General features: G+C 51.2%; 2 protein-coding genes across 9 annotated transcripts in view; one reads left to right on the forward strand and one right to left on the reverse strand.

The window, feature by feature from the left end:
- Positions 1–6580: 6580 nt before the first annotated feature.
- LOC126488951 (histone H3.v1-like) lies at positions 6581–11442 on the reverse strand. 2 transcript variants are annotated; one of them, XM_050122865.1, is made up of 3 exons: positions 11328–11442; positions 7262–7427; positions 6581–7097 (listed from the first exon to the last, which is right to left on the reverse strand). In XM_050122865.1, the coding sequence occupies exons 1-3, from the start codon at positions 11395–11397 to the stop codon at positions 6581–6583; spliced, it is 753 nt and encodes a 250-aa protein (XP_049978822.1). In that variant the 5' UTR covers positions 11398–11442. The 2 variants fall into 2 exon arrangements, with proteins under 2 accessions (XP_049978822.1, XP_049978823.1); XM_050122866.1 differs by lacking the exon at positions 11328–11442 and adding an exon at positions 8046–10261.
- A 1085-nt stretch (positions 11443–12527) lies between these two features.
- The window catches only part of LOC126488952 (uncharacterized), a 42818-nt gene continuing 30843 nt past the window's right edge, over positions 12528–24502 (forward strand). For 5 of the 7 annotated variants that reach the window (XR_007588827.1, XR_007588828.1, XR_007588825.1 and 2 more), the window contains exons 1-2: positions 12528–12664; positions 20663–20806. The gene's annotated coding sequence lies outside the window, so the exon portion shown is untranslated. Of the gene's footprint in view, positions 12665–20662; positions 20807–22966; positions 23113–24502 lie in introns of all 7 variants that reach the window. The other 2 variants (XR_007588826.1, XM_050122868.1) reach the window with 1 other exon arrangement.

Below are 24502 nucleotides of genomic sequence, written 5' to 3' on the forward strand. Positions count from 1 at the left end.
GCAGCGGGAGGCCAGCCGGCCCTGGGGTGGCCCGCGGGGGCCCTGCAGCGCACAGAAGGGCGGCGCTAGCCCTCGAGGGACCGGGATCGGGTGGGAAATTTGCAGATTTGGGGGTATCCACACACAGATATGGATTGCACCCCTTCTCCCTGTAGCCCCTCCAGCGCAAATGGGCGCGCTCTCACAGCGACCCCTGCCGGCCCCTGGCACCCCCTCTTCCTCCAAAGAACTCGCTAAGGTTTGAGGCATTCTGTCGCTGGATTCTTTTTAGTCTGGTTCCAACAGCTACAATTAAAAAAAAATTTATTATTTTTGTGTCTATGTGTGTGGGCCTGTATGAGTTTATGTGCCATACGCGTGGCAGGAGTACCCTAAAGCCAAGAAGAGCTCGCTGGATTCCTCCACCTGGAGTTAGGGGTGGCAACTGCCTTGTGGGTGCTGAAAATACGAGCCCAGGTCCTCCAGCCATCTCTCCAGCTCCTTCTACCTTCTTTCTTTTTGAGACAGGGCCTCTCTATGTAGCACTGTCTGTCCTGGAATTCACTATGTAGACCAGGCTGGCCTGGAAATCACAGGCACCCCCTACTCCTCCTGTCTCTCCAGTGCGGGAGATTAAAGGCACGTATACCATCACAACTGACTGGCTGCATACACGAAGTCTGAGACACGGGGACTGAGGCTCTAAGCTAAGCGATTTGCCCACAACCTCACAGCTATTAAGAAGCAAGTTCTGGAGGTGAGTTGTGTTCTGAACTTAGTGTCCTTGGAATGAGACAAGTAGGGTGGTCAGGCCAGCACTGGGTGGGTGGTGTCGGGGTTGGGGACTGGCAATCAGGAAGTCTGGGAAGCTCGGCACCAGACTTGACCCCAATGCTTGGTGACCACTGCTCTCTTGAGGCTGAGCTAGGGTGAGGGCTGGGTTTGAGGCAACCACTTATCTCAGTTGACTCTCAGGGTAGCCTGAGGGGCACCCCTACCTCCCCACCTTCTGCCTTCTCACATTGTCCTTGAAGAAGGAGGAAGGAACGGATTAGGATGATGGCAAAAGCCACCCCTTCAGACCTGACCTCCCCACTCTTCCTCCTTATCTCCCTCCTGCTTGGGGCCTCTCCCCTCCTCTTCCTTCCTCAGAATGAGGTAACCACTTCCCTGGACACTCCCAGTTCCAGCCCACAGTGACCCATCTCCTCCTCAATACTGATCTCTCCCTCCTGTGTCACAAGGGCTTTGGTGGGCTAACTAGGGAAGGGAGAATAGCTGCTTCTGTTCCCTGAGGGACCCTCCTGAGCAAAGTGCTTCTTCCCAGAGAACAGGACCGAATTGGGGTGCTACCCCCTGGACTCTCTGACCACCAGTCACAGCAGAGCTCCAGCCTGCACCCTGAAACACACCTTAACTTCATCTTTAACTTGACTCAGAAGGGGAGTGACTTCCTTACCTCCTGCTCTTCTTCAGACCCCAAGGCTGAAGATGAAGATAAAAGAGTAAAGGCTGAGGTGAGGAGACCCAGGGAGAGAGGGCTCCAACCCCCCCTCCCAGCCCCGCTAGGCCTAATGCAAGGAAATCTGCCTGTTTGGACTTGAATCTGGTGGGGCCTCTTATGTGGGGATTTCTTTTGCCTGTCTGTCTTCTGGAGTAAGTGTGAAGTTAGGATGAACTCAGAACACAGTAGGTGCTTTGTCTATGGTACCTTTCTAGGCCTTTTGGTGAGTGGGTGACAAGTCGGAGGGGTCATGGGAGAGCATGCCTGTGAAGTAGGAGGGGTCATGGCAGGGCGTGCCTGTGAAGTAGGAGGAGTCAGGAGAGGGTGTGTCTGTGAAGTAGGAGGGGTCAATTAGGAGGGGTCATGGGAGGGTGTGTCTGCGAAGTAGGAGGGGTCAGGAGAGGGCAGTCCTGGAAAGTAGGAGGGGTCAGGGAAGGGATTGCCTGTGAAGTAAGAGGGGTCAGGAGAGGGCGTGCCTGTGAAGTAGGAGGGGTCATGAGAGTGCATGCCTGTGAAGTAGTGGAGCAAGAAAAGGAGAGCCCATTAGTAGGTGGGGTCATGAGAGGGGCAGGGAAGAGAAGGCTGGTAGATCTCTTGTGGAGTAGAGGAAGGGAGGGCAGGAAGATAGATGCAGATCTTGCTCCTAGGTGGTGGTTTCAGTAGCAGCATGTCTGTTACTGAGTCATTCAACAGAAGGAAAGATAGATGGGGGGAGGCAGCTTAGGTTCTCCGTTTCCCTAAACACCCCCAAACTTGCAGCACCACCTGCTCTCTGTGGGAATGGCTAGTAGCCGGCCCCAGTATCCATTCTTGTCAGTCCCGCTGCTGTATATGCTCCCCTCGCAGAAGAAAGACTGCATCTTCCAGATCCTTCTGCAGCTCAGCACGGCCTTGACAAAGGCTAATGCTCACACATCGGCTGGGGTCCTCTGCGGATGCTTTGTTGATGACTGAGATGTAGGTGTGGTTGTTGGAGCTAGAGGATTCCTATTGGATCGTGGGACAGGAGGCTTAAGGAAGATAACTCAAAAGGAGCTGCCTGGAATTCAGAGGACTTTGTGAACTGCCAAACCAACCTGAGCTTTAAAAAACGTCTATATATGATGTGTGAGCGTGGGTATGTATGTGTCATGACGTACATGCATGACTCTGTGGAGTCGGTTATCTCATCTTTATGTGGGTTTTAGTATTAAACTCAGGCCACAGCTGGAGCTGCAAGCTATCTACCCACTGGGTCATCCTACCAGGTCCCTGAGCTGCTTATGCACGAGGCTTCTATTGGTGAGAGAAAAAAACTTGCGTCTCTGATAAGTAGCTATTGCCTTGGATTTTCTGCCATAAATTTAATCCTGAGTAAAACACTAGCAGAGCAGGGGTTGTTTGGGGAAGGAACATGGACAGCCTGGACAGTAAGAAACTGCACTGGGATCTCCTACCCCGGAATGCACTCTGCCTTTCTGGCCCAGGAGGACTTGGGAGCTTGCCCTGGAGGGTGATGGCAGGATTTGCTCAACTAGGTCTCTGGGAAGTAGTGACCCTCTCTGCCCCTTTCCCAGGCTGCCCCCATCTTGCTCCTCACCTCAGACTGCATCCAGGAAGGCTACTGCTCAGTTTACTTCCAGGTGTGGCCAATAGGAAAAGCCGAGGGTAGACGGGTGGGGGCGGAACAGCCTGGAGTCTCTGGGGAGACTATGTTCTGGAGTTGCTGCTCTTTCAGGGCTTCTGCTCCTCTCCACTCTTGCAGGATTTTGCTGGACTCAAGACTCTGATGCCTCCTTGACCCCTCCAGTAGGGACACTCAGCACTGCCTCTGCAGTGTCCTTTCTCCTAGCTCCTCCTCCGGGCTCCAGAAATGGCCTTTCTATAAGACCTTGTTACAACCTAATTCTTGAACCAGCTCTGAGGGAAGCTGCCTTCCTTTGGGACCCTGCCCTGACACAGCAACTTTTTCTAAAATCCTGAAGAAAGCCGGAGGCCAAAGGACCCAAGGACCAGAGAGAGCCACCAGGACAGAGGCAGATAGCACAAGGTAGGCCCAGGAAAGCAGAAAGAGGTCAGGATGAAGAACGATAGACAGTGGGAGGCAGATGGGGGTGGGCGCTAGAGATGGACAAGGAGGAGTCGCCAGGCATTTGTGTTGGGCGTGGTGATGCAGCCCTTTAATCTCAGGACTTGAGAGTCAGAGGCAGGCAGATCTGTGAGTTCAAGGCCAGCCTAGTCTATATCTGGTCTTTGTCAGACCAGACAAAGACACACAGTGAGACCCTGCGGGCAGGGTCAGGCATGGAAGAAAGGACAGATAGACAGATGAGGATGGCAGAGTCAGGGAAGCCAGAGACAGCAGAGGAAGGGGCTGGCACCAAGAAGCCAAAGACAGAGGTGGAAGGTGCTGTATAGTCAGGGAGGGGCCTGAAAGACCACTGGGGACAGCAATAGAGAGAGAGAAAACTCCAGTTATTTCAAATATCTCAGCTGTGGGCCAGGGACGGCTCAGCGGTATGGTGCTTGTGGTGCGAACAGGAGCACCTGAGCTCGGATCTTCTGAGTCCATACAAAAAGCTGGCTGTGATGGTGCAGGGTTTTTGAGGCCCTGATGCTGAATGAAGGTGGAGACTGGAGGATCTCGGCGCTTGCTGAGCCAGAACCAGACACCCTAGCCAATCAATGAGGTCCCGGTTCAGAAGGAGACCCTGCGTCAAAATAAAAGTGTGTTTATGGAGGAGGGGTGATGTGTGGCTGGAGAGACGGCTCATCAGTTAGCACCAACTGCTTTTCCAGAGGACCCGAGTTCAATTCCCAACACTCACATGGTGGCTCACAACTGTCTGTATCTCCGGTTCTAAGGGATCCAATGCTCTCATCCAGCCTCCTCAGGTACGAGACATCCATGTGGTGCACAGGCTTACATGTAGGCAAAATACATATACACTCAGAAGAAAAGGTAAGTGAGAAGGCTCATTAGCTACAGTGCTTGATGCCCAATGGGAATCTGAGCTCATTCCTGCCACATTAAGGTAAAAAGAGAATCGACTTGACCAAGTTGTTCCCCAACCTCCATGTGTGTGTCATGGTGTGTGTGCTCCCCAACAACATGCTCACACGCAACATTGATAATAACGTAAACATTTCCGGTTAAGGTTTATTTTGGGGGAGTGAGGAGGCTTGTGCCGTCGTGCACATGTGGAGGTCAGAGGACAATTCTCTTTCTCTCCAAAATGGGTCCTGGGGATTGAGCTTCAATTGTCAGGTTTGCCCCAAGGACCTTTACTCGCTGAGCCATATTACTGATCCAAGTAAACAGCATTTTAAAAAAGAAAGGAAAATAAGGGGAGAGCAGTTGAGGAAAACACTAGATGCATGTGAACATGTACAACACATGATCTGACCTCCACATGCATGTGCGTGTGAACATGTACAAACACATGCTCTGACCTCCACATGCATGTGAACATGTACAAACACATGCTCTGACCTCCACATGCATGTGAACATGTACAAACACATGCTCTGACCTCCACATGCGTGTGAACATGTACAAACACATGCTCTGACCTCCACATGCGTGTGAACATGTACAAACACATGCTCTGGCCTCCACATGCATGTGAACATGTTCAAACACATATTCCTCCCCCAACCATGATCTAAGTTTCGTTTAGTTTGAGCCTCCAGCTCATGTCTCTATTTCCACACAGCTGCCAGGGCATGAGCTGAATGGAAAGCCAGAGCGGGGAGCCAGAGGAGTCAGCAGGGCTGGCTGAGGTCCAAGGGAGTGAAGAGTGTGTACCAAAAGGGCGCTGGAATGGGAAGCCTGGCATCCAGAGTAGGGAGCTGCCCACAGGATGCTGCCTTTCCTCCATGGGGACAGAGCCACCGCTGGTTTTGCCCAACCCGGAGGACACCAGGGACACTCTCACTGGACCCTCCCATTTTTCCTTTGATGCTCACTCTCAGAGCTGAGCTGCTTCTGTCAGCCCATGGCCGTTTCCCAGGACTGACAGACAGACGTTGTGCTCAGTGCAGCAGGGTAGAATCTGAGCGGGGAAGGCAGAAATCGGCAGGTTCTTGGGGCAGCTTCTAAGCTAGTGGAAGACTCCTTCTTAAGAAAGGGAGAAGACATGAGAGAAGACGGATAGCATCTTAGAAACGATAGCTGCGGTTGTTCTCTGGCCTCCAATTACACAGGCACACTCCGGGCATACCCGGACACACACGACCTCGGGCATACCCGCACACACACGACCTCGGGCATACCCGCACACACACGACCTCGGGCATACCCGCACACACACAGGCCTCTGGCTGTAGTAGTGACCAGCCACATCTAGGCTTCCAGTAGAAGGGAGCAGGGTACCTTGGAGTGACAGCTGATTTGAGACCAGGGCAGGACAGGCACAAAGTCCACAGTGAGTTCTGAGCGCTAGCTTTTACTTTGTTTTGAGACAGGGTTTCCCTATGTAGCCCTGGCTGGACTGAAACCTGTGGCAATTCTCCTGCCTCTAACTCCCAAGTGCTGAGATGATGGGCATGAGCCACACTGCCCGGCCTCTCAGTGCCTCGCACTTCCGGCCGCACGAAAATGGTTAAGGAAAGCAAGGCGAGAGAAGTTTTCCTTTGTCAAAGCTCATGTCATCGGGAGTGTGCCGAAGGGACACAGGATGCGGCAGCAGAAGCTGTGACCCAGTAGGAACAGCTTGAGCAGTCAAATAAATACACCTGCATTAACTACTCAAAGTATAAACATCCCAGAGTCCATGCTGACACCGATAATTGGATAAATAGATGAGGGTGATATCTCCCGTGCAGGAGCGAGGTAAATAAAGGCCAAGGCTGTGGCTCGGACCATAAAGTGGCCATGGTGACAGGCCTGTAATTCCAGCTTTCCAAAGTGGGGCAGGAGGATGACGAGGTCAAAGTCTTCCTCGGCTATGCAGCAAGGCTGAGATCAGCCTGGGCAACAGGAGACCCAGTTGGGAGTGTGGGGTGGGGGAACCTCACCTATGTTTTGATTTTTATAAATATTGTGAGGATTACATGAGCTAGCGCATCTGAAAGTGCCCAGAATGTATTAGACTGTTGGTAAGGTAACAAAAATATTTATTTTGAAGAAAGGTGAGGCAAGGGATTGCCCCAGGCACCTAGGGTATGGGGGGCCTCCTTGGCAGAGGATGTGTGTTGTCCCTTAAGAGCAGAACTCTTGGAGGGGGGGTCGAGAATAATTGGAGGCCACATTGACAATGAGGTCTGCTGCCGCCCGGGTTTAGGGACAGTAGATCTCTTGGGGGAGACCTTGGGAGGAAGCCTGGGCACCGTCTTGGGGATCTTCAGTCTGGAAGCGGGTGGAGGCTCCAGCAGAGGCTGGCTTCTTAGCCAGCAAGGCTCTTCTTCCTTGGTCTCCAATAAGGGCAACATTTTGGAGGTGGAGCAGGAGGCCAGGGAGGACAGGGGGTGGAGCTTCGTCTTTGCCCTCAGTCTGCACTGACTGAGGCAGGATCCACGGAGTGGGGGCAGGGAAAATTCTTCCCACCACCGGGCTTGCTCTGGGGAGGGCCTGGGCCAAGCCATCAGGCCCCACACTGAGTCCTGCCTGGGTACTCCAAGAAGGGTCTTGATCCTGAGAAAAAGAGGAAGGAAGAAAGGCGTCAGGGTGAAGAGGAGACAGAGGAGAGGTAGAGGTCAAGATGGTCACAGGCTGAGGATCTCCAGGGAGCTGGGGGGCGGGGAGGGGGAGGAGCCAGTGCGGGAGGGGCGGAGGATGCCGCAGTGCTGTCTACGCACCTGTTTTCTTCTTTCTCATCTTCTTTGTCTACAATCTCCTCCTTTTCCTCCTCCTCTTCCTCCTCTCCCTCCTCTTCCTCCTCCTCCTCCTCTTCTTTGTCCCAGATATCCTCCACTAGCGGGATCTTGGGCCCAGGATCGAAGATGGAATTCACCCATCTTTCCTCTTAAAAAATAGGGGTGGTCGGAACCTCACATGAAGAAGGGAATCCAGGATTGACAGATTCAGGGTCGGGGAAGAACTGCATCCTCTTCTCTATATTCCCCCCACCTTCCCTAGCTAACCCTCAGCCCAGATTTCTGTTTAGGACTACCTATGCCAGGCAATTTGGATTCTGATCTTTCCTCTTAGAATATATGGACAATTAACAGCTTCCCTGCTCCCTTAACTTTTTCTTTTTCTTTTTGAAACAGAGTCTCACTATGTAGCCCAGGCTGGCCTCAAACTCATGATTCCCCTGGCTGATGTAGCCTTCCAAGTGTCCGGATAACAAGCATGTGACAGTATACCTGGCTTTCAGTCCCTCTACCTGACAAAAATCTTACTAGTTAGGCAAAGCCAGCCCCAAATGCCGACCATTTATCACCTTGGGTAGGGCCCCTCAACCTCCCATTCCTGTCTGACAGCCTCTACCAGCTATGGTTGTACCTGGAATATCAGGGGCGTTCACAGAGAGCCTTATTGAGCCATTGCACTTTCTTCCTTGATTATATAAATTTCTGATATTTCTGTATAAATTTGGATTTGAGACCATTTCTGCTCATGTCTGTCCTTGAGACGGACCTCCGAAGTTACTTGCCATGGGGACCATAGGCCATGGGACCGGCCCATGCCACTCCATCCTATCCACTCAAGAGTAGAAGGGAAGGGAGTGTGAGGGAGAGCTGCTTTATCTTAGCTGCAAGGGAAGAGCCACACCTCCAAACCCATTGTGACATCATCTTCGTGAGTCACAGCACAAAGGAGCCACAGCTCTTCACCAAACCTGGGTTGTTAGCCTCTCTGGGGGTTTTCATTCTTCCCCCATCCCCCAAGATCCTCTGGGTGATGAATGGCATCACAGAGCCCACAGCTCAGTCGGGGACCCCTCTCCTCTGGAGCCAGGTGGGAATGGGTTACCCCGGACTAGCAGGGAGATGGGTAGGAACGAAATTCTTCTCACATCCGAACCCCACACCCAGGCCCTAGCAGCGACTCTCTGTGCAATTCTGGGAAAGAAGGGTCCAACTGGAGCAGTGAGGAAGGAGCCCAATGAGGTCATTAGTGACTAGGTGCCATGGGCATCCAACAGGCTTGCTTTTCCCTTCTCATGGTCTTTGTCCCTTAGGAAGAGTCTCCACCCCTCTGTAGAGGGTTCACTGTTAGGAGCTGTCCTCCTGCCTGGGTGACTGATGGGTCCTTTTTCTCCCCCAGAGGCCTGTCCTTGACTCTATTTCTAGTCAGAGATGGACACGGAGCTTCTGCAGATCCTGGATCCATCTGGATCCCAACAAGTTCTAGATTGGCTTGTATGTATGTATGTATGTATGTATGTATGTATGTATGTATGTAATCTTTCAGTCTAACCTCCAACTCACTTTGTAGTCCAAACTACCTCACACTTACAGCAACTCTCCAGCCTTGGCCTCTCAAATTCGGGGGACTGTAAGAATAAGTTAGCATAGTCCCCACTTTTCATTTTTATTTGGTTGGTTTTGTTTGTTTTTTTGAGACCGTGTCTCAGGATGTAGCCCTGGCTGTCCTGGAACTCCCAATTAGTCTAGACTGATCTCAAGCTCAGAGATTTGCTTGCCTCTGCCTCTCTAGTGCTGGAATTAAAGGCAGGTGCCACCTTGCCTGGCTGCTTTTGAGGCTGAATCTCTTTATATAGTCCAGGTTAGTCTGGTAGTTATGATCTGTTTGCCTCTGTCTTCAGGTAGGTACCAATGTACTTGGCATCGAGAGTGTCCTAGAGATTGATGATAAACTTCCATGCTCACTATACCCAGGTGGACAAGAATCTGGTGTGTGTGTGTATGTGTGTGTGTGTGTGTGTGATTTGTTTGCTTGTCTTTTGTTTTTGATGAGGTTAGCCCAGGCTGTTCTCAAACTCAGTATCTTCTTGCCTCAGCCTCCTGAGTACTGGAACAAGATGCATGGAGGACATACATTTCTACAGCGGTTCAGCTGGAATTGTAGGCTTGGAGCTGATTTCTGAGCTGGGAAGAGAAGAACTGGCAAGGCCTCTGCACAAAGGCCCTCCACTTGTACTGAAACGCTCGACCAGTGACCGGAGCCCCCTTTACAGTCCTTCTACTGTGGAGCTTTGGGCTATGCATGAGAGGGGCTACCGCATATTCCTGTGTGGTCCTTTGCTATCTCCTTTTCTTGCTTTCACTGCCTAGAGTTAGGAGACCAAGTTCTGCACAACAGCTAGCTGCCTACTGAGGGAATCCTCCTCCGAGAAGGAAGGTCTAGGTTTGAATGGCTTCAAAGGCTGAGGCACATCCAGGGCAAAAGAAGGAAGCCCACAAAGACTCGGAGAGGGATAAGTATGGGAAAGTGGCTGTGAATGTTTGGGTTTCCTACTGGGACCCTGGGCAACTGAGCCTCAGTGTCTTCATGGGTAAAGCAGGAAGCAACTGAGAAACCATCTCTCCGGCTTGTGCAGATGAAATGATGCAAACGAAAGTAGTGCCTGGCACACAGAAGGCCCTCAGATACTGCAAATTATACATATTACCGACAACATAGTAGTGCTATGTACTTTCTTTCGAGTTCCACCTCCCTTACCAACTTCAGAATTTTACTTCCCATCCGCCTCTGCTTAAAAACAATCCTTCCCTCCCACGTGAGTCTTCCCCTCTCAGTAGCCGGCTGACAGCAACCAACTCTGGGCGGTTCCGACAGAGGCTTCTGTCCATTACTCAGGGTTTCCAAGGCCCTGCCTGGGACTTCCCCCGCCTCCATGCAGGCAAGGACAGGAAGTGGGCACTTTGAGAGTTACTGTCTCCCCCCCCCCCCCCAGTTATTACGCCTAGAGTCGGTTAGCCTCTGCCCACGGTGGGCGTGGGGCTCTGTCCCAGAAGCTGTGGACACCTGCTTCAGTCCCGCCCCTGCAGGGATTCTGATGGCTGGGCACTTGGGCAACCTGAGCGGGTCTGAGCTCTGGCATCCATCTACTGTGTGACTTTCTATGGCTTTGAAAGGGCTGTTGTCTCCTCAGTTTGCTCCTGTGATAAGAGGAGAAAGGGGGCTGGTGAGATGGCTCAGTGAGTAAAAACCCTTGCTGCCAAGGCTGATGTCCTAAGTCCCATTCCAGGGACCCATAGATAGTGTGGAAGGCAAAATCTAGCTCTGCCAGAGGTCCTCTGACAACCGCCCCCCCCTTACTAAAAAGTTAAAAAAAATTAGCAGAAGAGAATTATAATTCCACGATTTAATGATGTAGGTTGTTCGGCTAGGGGAAGAAGAGGAAGTTGAGGAAATGGGAGTTTTTACCCAGGCGTTCAGGCGCTGGTCTTCAAGAGATATGACTGGGGGAACTATTTGAGATATGCTTTTCAATTACCAAGGTAATCCCAGGATGGAGACCAGTTAGAGCAACGTCCTTCTAACTTTTCTTCTCTGGTTGCCCCCGTGAAGGATGGTGGTGGTGGTGTGTGTGTGTGAGGGGTGGGCCGTCCAAACGTTTTAACCCTGTTTACAGAGAATGGGAATTTGCATGAGGAAAATAACTCCGGCCGGAGTGCGAATTTTTACTGCGCTTGGCACGGGGCTCGGAAAAAGCGGCTGCATAGCCAATTACTGGAATTTTTAAACACAAATAATATTTTATGGGATCAGTGGGTTGGCTCAGGGCCGCCGCACCCGGCTCAGCTCCTCCGCCTACAAACAAGCTCGGATTGTGCAGCAAGTCAGCATGCCAGGCCTCGGGCCAACCCGGGGGACACAGTGGACCTGTGGGCTTGGGAGGTGGGGCTAGTCCCGGGTGCGCGCAGGTGCAGCACGGGGCTCGAGCCTCCCTGCCGGCAGGGGGCGCCCGCGAAGCTCATTTTGGGGTTAGTTGCCCGGCGCTAGGCTCACCTGCAGTGCGGGGCCTGGAAGCACGCCGGGCGATGGGCTGTACCCTGTGCAGAGTTGCCCCGCCTGTCATGGCCCTGCGCGCCCCAACGCCTCCGGAAGGCTGACTTCCCGGAATGGCCGTAGGGCGACAGGGAGTCCTCGCCTCCCTCTAAAGCCACTCGGATTTGTTCTCCAGCCTGCTGCGTCCCATCGGGGTTCCCTTACGCAGGGCCAAGGGTTCAGCCAGACGCATCGGAAGCTCTGTCTTTATAGGGATCTCTTTTGCTCATGTTCTTGGAGATAGATCTCCAAGCCTGACCAAGGGCCCAAGGGAGGTGTCCCCCAGCCCGAGTCTTGGTCTCCGCGGCGGGTTAGCTTGCCTCTGCCAACCGCGCGCCCAGCGCGCACAGGGTTAAGCAGGAGCAGGTGTGTAGCCAGATGCCGCGGCCGGTCCCCTCCCCCGCGGCCCGGTCGGCGTCCTCCTCCTCCGCCCACCCGCTCAGAACCCAACAGTCCCAAATAAAAGTGCTATTGTTGCCGGGCCTTCCCCCACCCCCGCCTCTGCCCCGCCACCTGGAGCAGAGCCCGGTCTCTCTTCACCTGCCCCGGGGCTGGCCGGGGGAGGGGGGAAGTGGGGCCATCGAGTGGGAACTTCCGATCTCCCTGCTCCTCCTCCTCCCAGGACCATGTCACTGACCCCTGAGTCCCTGGGGCAGGGCAGACACCGTGGCTTTGTGCTGGGGCTTCTTTCGGGCCTGACAGATCCACCCTGGCCTCTAATCCCCCCAGTTCTCAATGGTTAAAGAGGTGGCGTGCTTTTCAAAGCTGGGAGGCCTGTGCCAGGAGTCTGGGGGCAGTGCCGCGTTGGTCAAGAACAGAAGTTGCTTTTTCTTTAATCATTTGTGCATCTGTAAGACTAGAAGGCAGGGCCAGAGCGATTCCTTCTTTTTTTTTTTTTTTTTTAACAGAGAGGAAGAGCTCAAACACAGGGCTGGTAAAGGTGGAACAGAAGTCCGCCAACTCCCCTGGCACCATGGGGTATCTCCAGTGCACGATGACTAGCCAAGAAGTTGGGAACCCCAGACACTGGGAGTCTGGAACGGTTCCCGGGTTCACTGTGGGGCCTTGGGCAGGTTACCCCTCTTTTTGATTTCTTCTGAAATCAAGGAGGGTGAACTTGTACGGCTCCTAAGTTCTCACACTGCCACTTGGAATCCAAGGGACTGCTTGCCACCCAGCGGATCTGGGAGACCCAGCCTGGGACTGCAGGAGAGGCTTCGGCAACTGCGGCCGGTCACGAGCAGGAAGAAGATTCTTCCGTGTCCTTCCTAGCCAGCTCCAGGAGGCTGATCAGCGAGGTAAATGGCTCTAAGGAAATGAGTCAAGACCGTTTAAGGGACAGAGAAGAAGCGCAGAGCTCAGGGGGGATCCGCCCCTCATCCCAAGCAGCCACAATTTCGCCCGCGAGGAAAGCACGCGGAGCACTGGGCGGCTCCACTTCATCCAAGTTCCAGCAAATAACCCGCCCGCTGCAGGCGCAGGCCTAGTCTGCTAGCTCCAGCAGCTCCCGCACAGACCGAGCGCGGAGTTACCGTATTTCCTCTTTTGCGCCCTAACTTTTGAGCGTTTCGAGGTTTCTTAACTTGTCCATTGTGCGTGAGAGCATGCTTTCTCTTTACTGCCAAAAGAGTTCCGTTGGGAGCATAGAGACCCGAGTTTTTGGCTTTGTTCTTTAGGTCTGCCGTTTATCGCCCCTCCTCTCCGACCTGAAGACCCAATAATCCAGTTTCCTGTAACCACCTGAACATTCAGTGGGCGTCTCAGACTCCATTCGCTCAACTTGATCGCCACACTTAACTTCCCTCTTTACAGGGTTATTTGTAGGTCCTCTTTACCTCAGGAAAGCACAAGCGCCCCTTCCCTGTGTCTCCAGAAGACAATCTTGGGGCACTTATCAACGCTTCCTCCTTTTGCTACCACGCAGTGCCTTAGCAACACACTGTTTGTTTTGCCTTGGGAGTAAGTCCAGAGTCTGCTGCTTCCATGTAGGTCACTGTCCCAAGCCACTGTATTTCCTTTCTTCCTTCTGTTCTTCCTTCCTTTCTCCTCCCTGTCTTAAACAATGCTGTATGTGTGCTCCTATAAGTTTATGAGCACCATGATAAGCAGGAGCTGGGTACACAGAAGCAGGTGTCAGACTTTGGGAGCTGGAATTACAGATGGTTGTGAGCCACCATATGGATGCTGCAAACCAAGCCTGGGTCCTCTGCATGGGCTGTAGGTGCTCTTAATCTCTTCCACTCTTTCTTTTTAAAAATATTTTTTTTAAATCATGTGTATGTATTTGTGTGTGTGTACTTGTGAGAAATTGCCCCCCAGAGATCAGAAGATGACATTGGATAACCTGAACCTGGTTATAGGTGTAAACCATCTCACTTGCGTGCTGGGGATTCTATGAATGTCTTCTGCAAGAGCCGTATGTTCTAATCTTAGCTGCTGAGCTCTCTCTCCAGCCCGTCTCCCCTCCCTTCCCCATCTCCCCCCTCTCCTATTCCCCCTCCCTTTTCCTCCCTTCCCTCCTCTCCTGACCACCCTTGGTCTCTTGTCTCCCAGGCTGATCTCCAACTGGATATGCAACTGAGGATGACTTTAAGCTTCTGATCCTCCTGCCTCTATCTCCTGAGTGCTGGGGATGCAGGGAGTTAAGAATGCTAAGCGATAATGATGGCCAAGCTCCATTCCCAGCCACAATGTTTTCTCGATGGAGTATTGCAGTCCCTCAACCTGTCCTGTGCCTTCTTGCTCGCCTATCATCCTCTATAGAGCAGTGAGCGGGTTTTTTTTGTTGTTGTTTTTGTTGTTGTTTTTTTATTTTTGAGACAGAGTTTCTCCGTAGTTTTTGGTTCCTGTCCTGGAACTAGCTCTTCTAGACCAGGCTGGCCTTGAACTCACAGAGATCAGCCTGCCTCTGCCTCCCGAGTGCTGGGATTAAAGGCGTGCGCCACCACTGCCCGGCCAGTGAGTGGTTTTTAAGTTGAAGTCAGATAATGTTTGTCTTCTGTTTAAGATCCTCCAGCAGATACTCCTGCCACTCAGCGTCCACAGCAGGAGGCCCCTGTCCCCTGCTCTGTTCTCCTTTCTCCAGTAGCATTCATGGTTATACAGCATGCTGCATATACACTCTGAATTCTCAGTTTCTTTCTTCTAATGCGGGTGCTGTGAAGACAACAGCTTTGATTGCCTCTTCTTCTTCTTCTTCTTCTTCTTCTTCTTCTTCTTCTTCTTCTTCTTCTTCTTCTTCTTCTTCTTCTTCTTCTTCTTCTTCTTCTTCTTGTGGGGTCTTATGCGTCCAATGCTGCCTCTATGTAAGGTTGTGACTTGGGAAGTGGGAGAGCAAAGCTAAGGTCTTACTCAGCTCTTTGCCCTGTGGACCAATAGAGACTTCTCCCAGGAAGGTTGTAACTTAGTCCACAGAGCCTGCCATCCACCAATCCCTCTATCTGTCATCCACCCATCCACCCATCCATCATCTATCCACCTATCCATCATCATCCATCTATTCCTGCACCCATTTGTCATTCATCCACACACTCATCCACCCACCCACCCACCCACCCACCCACCCATTGCCTCTGCAGTGTGCTCAGCCTGGTATAAACCCCTGGAAGAGGCCAGGACCTATAGGCGACTAGGGCTCTCTGGCTGATAGAAGATCTGCTGGGGGTTGGCTGTGTGACCCTATATGAGTCTTGGATCTCTGGGAACCTTGGTTCTCCCAACTGTAAAAGACACCTGCTCCACAGGGCTAATGAATCAGACTGTCAAATGAGATCACCTTACCATGCACACCTGACTAAGGACAAAAAGGAACACCTAAAGCCAGGTCTTTAGAATACAGTCTCTGTGGCTGAGAGTCCCTTATTGCCTGTCCCAGACCGTCTGAATCTTGGTGGGGCCTTTGGCTGACTTCTAGCGTTCATTGAGCCAGCATCTTTCCTTACCTCACACAGTCAAACGAAGGCGCCCCCTCGTGGTACCTTGTGGAACATCAGTACTCTACCTAAATTAGCAGCTCTGAACTGCAGGACACCAAAAGGAGCGCAAACTTAGGAAGGTAGCCGGCCCTCACACAGAGTGTCATCCTGGAAGGGCATTGGGGCCTCCGTCATGGACCTGGAGGCATATCCACCCCAGGGGTGTCTCTAAGGAGAAGCTACTCTAGGCTCTGTCCCAGGGAAGTACTTCTAAAAATCAGAAACAGGTGACTGCTAAACCTTTGATCTAATCCACTCACCTACCCTATCTACTTCACTGCTGGGGTCAGACAATGCCCCTGGATTATTTTCTCCCTCTACTTTTCCTCTTCTCCCTCCTTCTCTTCCATTTTGAGACAGTCTCATGTAGCCCAGGCTGGCCCCAAACTCACTATGTAGCCAAGAACTTCAGATCCAAGTTCTGGGATTGAACCTGTGAAGCACCATGCCACTGTTTTGAGGTTCTTAGAATGGAATCCAGGGCAAGCATTCCAATAATTAAGCTATACCCTGCTTTGCCTGGGTTTTCTCTTCCTACTGCTGGGTACAAGAGAGACAATGGGTATGTAGGTGTCCTTATTAGAGATTCAAAGTGGTCACTGAAACCCAAGGGGAGTGTGTGTGTATGTGTGTGTGCCCACGCGTGTGTGTGTACATGCACACATCTCCTCAGCTATACTACAGGAACCCTGACATCTGGAACCATGCCTCCTGCCACAGCACAGCTAGTTTGAACAGCTTGCCCGTGGCAGTGGGTTGCTATAGTTGTTAGTGGGTAGTACTTTATCTGAAATTTTAGGTGTTTTTTTTTTTTTTTTTGAACCAGGTCTATGAATTTCGTCCTTGTTACTATTGACCCATTTTGGAGACAGCAAATCCCCAAAGGTTAAGCCACCAAGTCACAATGGTTGTGTTCAGGATTGGCAAAAGACTTTAGGGGAAGACTGGTGTAGTGCATGCAGCAAGCACTTACTAGTTTCATCTCTTGTCTAGAAAACTGCCTTGTTGGGTTTGAGCTGATTTCAGGAGGAGCTCTTGCCTATCTGCGGCTGCTTCCTAATGTGGGGAGACACTCCCCGTGCTTTCCACAGGTCCTGAGGTCTGGAGGAGCCCCGGGTCTGTGTTCAGGAAAGAGGAGCAGAGAGGTGTGGGCTCAGAGAGCATGGCAGCACAAGAGGAAGCCAAGCCAGGCTGGGCCAGGGAAGTCACTATGGGCCTGAGCCAAGGGGCTTCCAAATATGTTTCTTTGGCTGCTGGTTGGTGAACCCCAGCGCTCTGGGTCTCTGCTGTCACTCTGACACGTGGAAGGAAGACAAGGCAGGTGAAGGAAACCTGGGATCAGAGGTGGGGTCCCAGGCACCGTGAAGCACAGCACGGAATAGAGCAGAAGACAGTCCTGCAGACTCTGGGACCAGCTGCCTGGACTCACGTGGCAGCTTCCTCCTCCATTGGTTTTATGACCTTGGTGTCACCCCTCCGAGCCTCAGTTTTCTTAGAAGAGAACGACAGTCCCTACTCGAACACTGTTGGAAGTGTTGAGTGACAGGTCACTTGAAGTACTTGATAGTGCTGGTGCTTAGTAAACGCTCAATAAAGACAAACATGTCTGTTAGTAGAGAAGAACCTCTTTTGTCTGTTTGAGTTCACAAGGTCAGTTCACAGATGTACGTACTCAGATCTTAGCACCCTACAACCTCTCTGGCTGTAGCATTGATCTGTGGCTCTGGGGTTGTTTTCTGACTCTAGAGGGTGACGAAGCCCAGAGGAATATCATATTGGATGGGGACTTGCTCGAACCCTGGTGTCTAGGGGCCTTCTCAGGATGACCCCTCGTAGCATCCCAGAGGTCACAGGTTGTCCTCCTCCTTGAGGAAAGAGAGGTGTCTGTGGATGAGTGATAGGCTGGGAAAAGCTCCTGGCCTGTCATGTTTACTGAGCTGCGCTGACTTATGACTGGATGTGGCGATCTGGCTGCAGGCAATTGCCTAAATCATTTAGGGGTTGACAGGGAAGGGAGGGAGGGGACACGGGGAGCTGGAGGGAGAATGTTCCTGTAATTCTTCGGTCTGAGGTACATTAAGGAGCCATAAGCCATGTCGAGAGCTTGAATTACATTAGGGAGATTATTCTGTTACAGTCCATAATCCTGGGTAATATACCGTCATGCCGCACACCTGCTGTGATAAATCTCACCTGTAATGGCCTGACCCTGGGGACCCGGGGACGCCAGGGCAGCTGGCAGGGCTGTCATAGAGGACAGCGAGACACCTGTGAGCCCTCTGATCCTCCTGATTCATTTCTGGGCCCCTTGTCCCCTGACTTTGTCTGCTGGGAGTGAAGATAGCTAAGCTTCCAAGCCTCTCCGTCCCCATCGCAGACTTCCAACCCTGATACTGCCCCAGGACCCCAGTTCAGGCCTTCTTTTTCTCATATTCTTCTCAATCTCTGCAAAGGTAGCTTGGCCCGGCCCACAGAGGTCTTCCCCCCCCCCCCCCCCCCCCCCCCCCCCCCCCCCCCCCCCCCCCCCCCCCCCCCCCCCCCCCCCGCAAGGTAACTTGGCTCTGCCCACGGAGGCCCCCCTGAGGACACAGTGACTTCGTTACTTTTGACCAGATGTGTCATTGGCCGTCTATGGACACACCAAGGCTTTTCTGCATGTCTCTTTTGCTAGACCTCAGGGACTCTAAGATCAGGGACCACGATGACAGCCACAGCACTTGCTACAGCTGGGCTCAGTAGCTGACCTGTGACTGCATAACTGTTTCATGGCTCAAGGGACAAGTCTCCTTTGTGTAAGGACTGTCACTCAGAGTCCTCCAGAGTCTCCTCCCTATGGGCGTAACCAGCCCTTCTCAGCTCTGGCCCTTTGCTTTCAGCCATTCACAGTTCCGGGAGGCTCTGCAGGAATGGGGTACCCTTAGTTTGTTCCTGTGTGACACCCTGAGCCCCACCTACTTCAGATTCTGCTTCATAATCCTCCACTGTCCCTAAACATACATTCTGTGTGTGCCATTATGTGGGGGATATGTATAGAGGAGAAATTTGGGGACCTCTTGGTTGGTTATGTCCCTACTAAAATCTTCTATCAATGGTTGTCATAGCTGCCACTTGTCAAGCACTCTAAGAGTAATGCACTGGGTTACACTTGCCCCTGATTTACCTATTTTACCCCACTACAGTTTTAGGGGGATAGGTATTACATCATTTCTAGTTTATATATGTTTCAGACAGGGCCCCAAACTCAAGATTTTCCTGCCAGGGTCTGGGGATATGAGGTGTCTCAGAGGTTAAAGTGCTTGTATACAAGCTTGGGAACTGGAGTTCGGATCTCCAGAACCCACAGAAATGCTGGGTAGGTATTGCAACCTACCTGTAAGTCCAGCCTTGGAAAGTGGAGACCCAGAGCCAGCTGGCTCCCAAGACTACCCGTATCAGTCAGCTCCGAGTTTGATTGAGAGATCCTGTCTCAATAAATAAGGGAGAACTGATTTCAGCCTTAGGTACCTCCACACATGTGCATGCTCCCCCTCACACATATGAGTGACCACACACATGCAAACATGTACGCACACACACATGAAAATGGAAAAAGAAAATCCTCATAAGCACACCATCATAGCCAGTTTCAGACTGATGTCGTCTGTGGTAAACATGGCTGTGGGCAGCCTCCTCAACTTCTCCCACCCCTGTCCCAGGCTACTTCTCTGCAGCCTGCTTGCAGCTAGCTAGCTGTCTCCAGCACCTTCCCCACAGCCACCTATTGCTGGGTCTGAGAAGTCCTCTGAATTCCACATTTCTCACCGTGGATTCTTCCCTCCTGTTCCCAGTCCTCCCCCAGAGATGGGAACCCCAGCATTTGGAGAAACCACCATTTGGGAGGGTGGGGCAGGCAGATGAACTCACGCAATGTTTTCAAACCAGAATGCGCTTTAAATGATCTGTCTATCTATCTATCTATCTATCTATCTATCTATCTATCTATCTATCTATCTATCTATCTATCTATCTGCCTGCCTGCCTGCCTGCCTGCCTGCCTGCCTGCCTGCCTGCCTGCCTGCCTGCCTGCCTGCCTGCCTGCCTGCCTGCCTGTCTGTCTGTCTGTCTGTCTGTGTCTCCCATGTATTCAGGAGCCTGTGGAACAGAGGAGGGCACTCTATCCCTGGAATTGGATTTACAGATTGTTGTGAGCCATAAAGTGGGTGTTAGGAGCTGGACTCATGTCCTCTGCAAGAGCAGTAAGTGCTCTTAACCTCTCAGTGTTATCGACTCCCCTTTTAAAATATTTTAAAAAGTGTGTGTGTGTGTGCGCGTGCACACATATGTTCCGATGACTGTGGGGGCTGGAAGAGGGTATTGGATCCTCTGAAGCTGGAGTTACTGGTAGCTGTGAGTTATCTGACTCACATGGGTGCTGGGAATCAAACTCAGAACCTCTGGAAGAGTAGCAGGCTCTCTTAACCATGAAGCCATCTCTCCAGTTCCTAAAAAGTGTTTTTTTTTTTTTTTTTTGTGTCTGTGGAAGTCTTCTAGAGAAATCAAATCCACAGTGGTGTCCAGACTCCGGACTTTTAGGTCCCACCCTGCCCACTGAGATCCCCTGATGTAGACTCACTGTGAACAGCTGGGAAGCAGCTGCCCCATCCTACAGGCAGGACACAGATGTTCTGGAATAAGATGAGCTGTCTTGCTTGTCAGCAGCTGTATTCAGACACCACTACAGAGCCTGAGGACACACTGTTGCAATAACTCATTGTTTCTGTACTTTGAGTGGCAAGGCCAAGGGCCTTAACTTTGACTCCTAATCCCTTACCTTCAGACCCCCAGGACCTTGGGCTGGCCAGCCTCATAAGCTTCACCGCCCTTTGTGGGAATAACAAATCTGCTGGTTTGGGTTTCCTATTGTTATATGAAAAACTCCACTTATGGGTGAAGTGATACACACCAATAATCTGGGAAAGCAGATATAAAAAGTCAAAGTTTATGGTCAGCCTTGACTGACTAAACAGTGAATTTGGGCCTCACTCCTCCCTCTTACAAAAACAAAGAAAACAAAACACAAAACAAACAAATAAACCACACTCAAAACAAGCACCCTATGCTCTGTCCTAGGAGTGGCTGGCTCAACCGGAGGCTTCTCAGCAGGTCTTGCTGCTTCCAGGTGGAGGTTGAGGCTGTCACAGGCAGGATTGACTGAGGTGGTGCCCTGGCTCACCCCTGGGGCCTCTCCTCTCCTCACCTTAGCCCACCACTGCCTGTGTGACCTTGAGCAAGAAGATGACTTTTTTCTTTTTATCTTCTGTCTGTGTTCCTATCCACGACCAGGGATGGAAGAAACGGTTGTGCTTGCCTAGAAGGTACGAGGCCCTGGTTTCCACTTCTACCACCACATCAACCACACATGGTGGCTCATGATCATAACCAGAATGCTTGGGAGGCAAGAAGTTCATGGTCACCCTCTGCTACAGAGTAAGTTTGATGCTATCCTGGGCTACTCGAGATTCTCTCAAAAAACTAGCTAGCTCGCTAGCTAACTAAGTAACTGGCGCAGTCTTGGGGTGGCAATCACAATATATCCACATGGTAAGCACGCTCATGCTACCTGGTGTCACTTTTCGTTCTACTCCTGTGTCTAGCACCATGCCATGATGGTGGTGGTGATTAAAGGCAAACACCCTTTGTACTCTCGATAATAAATAATGTGGTGCAGAAGATAAAATAAACATAGGCATTGTGCAACCGGGGAGTCCAGGAGAGGTCCTGATAGCAGGTCCTGGAGGAAGTTGGAGGACAAAGAGGATGGATGTTGGGGCAGGGCAAAGAAAGCCCCAGGAGGGAAAGAGTGCTCTTAAGGGGCAGGGTGTGCAATAGTCAAAGAATGGAGGCAGGAGAGTTCCCCGACCCCAGCTCTGCCTATGTGGCCTCCAGGCAATTTTGACCTGTGTTTGCCTCAGTTTCCTTCTTATGAAGTGTATTTATTAAGGCTCAGATAAAGAGTAAATGAGCTCCTACCCAGAAAGGAGGTGGTAAAGTAGGCTATTTCAACAATACAGGCATGAACTGGGGATGTCCTGAGCCGGGATGAGGAAGAGGGTGAGGGTAGGCAGGAAGGTTGGGTATTGCTCCAGGAATTTCCAGTGTTTTGACATGTCTTTGTCTCTTACAAAATTCATTCAATCCAGCAAACATCTCACGGTGTTTTAATTAAGTTTCTGGTTTTATATTGGGCTGCATCAGTTCATAGCTGTCCTTTGAGCCATAGCTTAGCCTTGCTTGTAACACTCTAGGGAACCCTGTCTTGGGTCCATTCCACCTGTCACGGCAGGCAGGGTCAATCCTGGCTTCCTCCCTCTGGGCAGGCTTGAAAGCTGTGTTGAGAGAGAGAGAGAGAGAGAGAGAGAGAGAGGAATAGAGGGAGGGGGAGAGAGAGGAGAAGAGAAGAGAGAGGGAGGGAAGGGGGGAGACAGCCTGGAAGCACATGGCTGCACCATCCGGGGAACTGAGCTGTAATGCACCTGGTTTCTCTTGGACCAAAAGGAGAGTCTGAGAACTTGGCTGTGGCCCAAAGCAGGCTTCAGGCCCAGAATGACAGACTGCGAATAGGGACCCTAGAGCTTCGTGTGTGTGTGTGTGTGTGTGTGTGTGTGTGCACGTAAATGGGGGGAGGGAGAGAGGAGAATGTGTACAAGGAATGGTGGATGTGAGACAGAGCCTGTCTGAGTCTGAGAGTGAGAGTCAGTGAGGGATGAAGAGGAGAGAGGAAGAACCATATGTCTGTTTTCTCTGAGAAATGGCTGTCTCCTCAAGTAGTCAGTGTGTCAGCAAGAGAAAGGACTGTCTCATACTCAGTGGCCTGTGGGGGTTGTTTTCTAACCTTTCAAATATGCTGCCTTCTCTGTGTGTCTCTCCATCTCTCACCTTCTTGCTCATATTTTTCCTTTTCATTTTGATTAAAATTATTTATTTTATGTATATGGGTATTTTGCCTGCGTGTAGATCACTGTACCATGTGCATGCCTAGTTCTCATGGAAGCCAAAAGAGGGCATCAGATCTTCTGGGACTGGATATTTAGATGGTTGTGAGCTGCCTGTGGGTGCTGGGAATTGAACCTGGGTCCTCTGGAAAAGCAGACAGTGCTCTTAACTTCTGAGCCATCTTTCCAGGCTCCTCTGCATTTTTTGTTTTGTTTTTTTGAGACAATCTGGCCTCTGACTGGTTATCCTCCTATTTCAGCTTCACAAGTATGGGACAACAGGCATGTGGCCTTGTGTCTGGCTCTGTGATGTGCTTTTTTTTTTTGTCTCTTCCAAGTTTGTACACTTCTTTTTAATATATATGTACATATATATGCACAATTTGTTTATTTTGTTTTATGTGTATGAGAGTTTGCCTGCATGTATGTATGTACACCATCTGCTTGCTGTGCCCATGGAGGACAGAAGAGGGCACCAGATGCCCTGGAAATGGAGCTATGGATGAGTATGATCATGTGAATTCTGGGACACGAATCCAGGTCCTTTTTAAAAACAGTAAATTCTTTAAAAAAATTATTTATTTATTTATTTATTTATTTATTTATTTATTTATTTATTATGTATACAATATTCTGTCTGTGTGCTTGTCTGCAGGCCAGAAGAGGGCACCAGACCTCATTACAGATGGTTGTGAGCCACCATGTGGTGGCTTACCATGTGGTGGCCGGGAATTGAACTCAGGACCTTTGGAAGAGCAGGCAATGCTCTTAACCACTGAGCCATCTCTCCAGCCCCCAACAGTAAGTTCTTTTAACTGTGAACCAACTCTCCAGTTCCAATATCCATCCATCCATCCATCCATCCATCCATCCATCCATCCATCCATCCTTCCATCCATCCATCCATCCACTGTGTGTGTGCCATGTCACGCATGTGGAAGTGAGAGAACAGCTTTTTGTTTGTTTGTTTGTTTTGTTTTGTTTTGTTTTGTTTTCAAGACAGGGTTTCTCTGTGGCTTTGGAGCCTGTCCTAGAACTAGCTCTGTAGACCAGGCTGGTCTCGAACTCACAGAGATCTGCCTGCCTCTGCCTCCTGAGTGCTGGGATTAAAGGCGTGCGCCACCACCGCCCGGCAAGAGAGGACAGCTTTTGAGAGTGGGGTTTATTCTTATCAGACAGCCTCCAGTCGGTGTCTGTCTGTCTGTCTGTCTGTCTAAAGCTTCTGACTCTGAGGATGCTCCCTTCCTGTCTCAGATGCCCCTGAAGTCATAGTTTCACTGAGTGGGGGGTTGGCTATAGACCAAGTAGCTACCCCCATCCAACCCTGGAACCATACCTTTCCCAAATTTCCTCTTTTATCAAACACTTGGGCTGGGCCTCAGTGGCAAGATGATTGTCTGGCCTGCACACAGCTCTGGGTTTCAGCTTCAGGTGGGGATGGGGAAGCGTCAGACACTTAAGTGCCAGGCGTTAGTCTGAAACCAAGTTCTAGGCCCAAGGGATCCCAGCTTCCTCTCGCTGGTGCCCTTGCTTCTGAAGGGCCAAGATGGAAAGGGTCCTCTTCCAGAGCTCTTCCTGCTTTCCTTCTGGGTTTCTGTCCCCCTCTCTGGAGAGATGCTCCGACAAATCCGAGCAGGAGAGATATGGGTTCCCGCTGTCTGAGAGGAGGAGCTGAAGGTATTGCCCCTCCACCTTTCTGTCAGGAACATGATGGTATCCGCTGCTAGGCTGATGGCTCTCAGTGCCTAGCAAAATATGATCTCTCCTATCTCCTCCCCCCCCTCTTCTCTCCTCCTCGCTTCTCTCTCCTCATTCTTTTTCCTCCTTTCTCCCCTGTCTGCTGTACCTCTCCTCTTCGGGCCTCTCTCTGTCTCTCCACTCCTATCCCCCCTTTCTAACTCTCCCTGCTCTCAGTTTTTCCTTATCAGTTTTCCTATATCCATTTATGAACTATTTGCTAAGCCTTCCCTGCTCTGGAGCCACAGGGAAGGAAATGCTCCAGAGCCTCCAGTCCTGCTCCCCTGGCCTCGGCTTTCTCCCTGCCCTGTCTTCATTCTTCTATAAGGAGGCAGACACTGAAGACGTCTAAGCAGACAAGCACCACGATTAGAACCTGTGATTTGAGAGTACCTCACACATGTGCTCTGTGTGTGTGTGTGTGTGAGAGAGAGAGAGAGAGAGAGAGAGAGAG

Source organism: Alexandromys fortis, unplaced genomic scaffold (assembly GCF_014885135.2).
Source record: "Alexandromys fortis isolate MF-2015 unplaced genomic scaffold, M_Fortis_MF-2015_v1.1 scaffold_212, whole genome shotgun sequence".
NCBI classification, from domain to species: domain Eukaryota; kingdom Metazoa; phylum Chordata; class Mammalia; order Rodentia; family Cricetidae; genus Alexandromys; species Alexandromys fortis.

Excerpts from the sequence above, each read along its gene's own strand:
- LOC126488951 (XM_050122865.1), bottom strand. The coding sequence starts at position 11,397 with ATGACAGGCGGGGCAACTCTGCACAGGGTACAGCCCATCGCCCGGCGT. Across the intron at positions 7,428-11,327 it reads TTCCAGGCCCCGCACTGCAG|AGGAAAGATGGGTGAATTCC; the intron begins GTGAGCCTAGCG and ends CTATTTTTTAAG. Across the intron at positions 7,098-7,261 it reads GATGAGAAAGAAGAAAACAG|GATCAAGACCCTTCTTGGAG; the intron begins GTGCGTAGACAG and ends TCTTTTTCTCAG.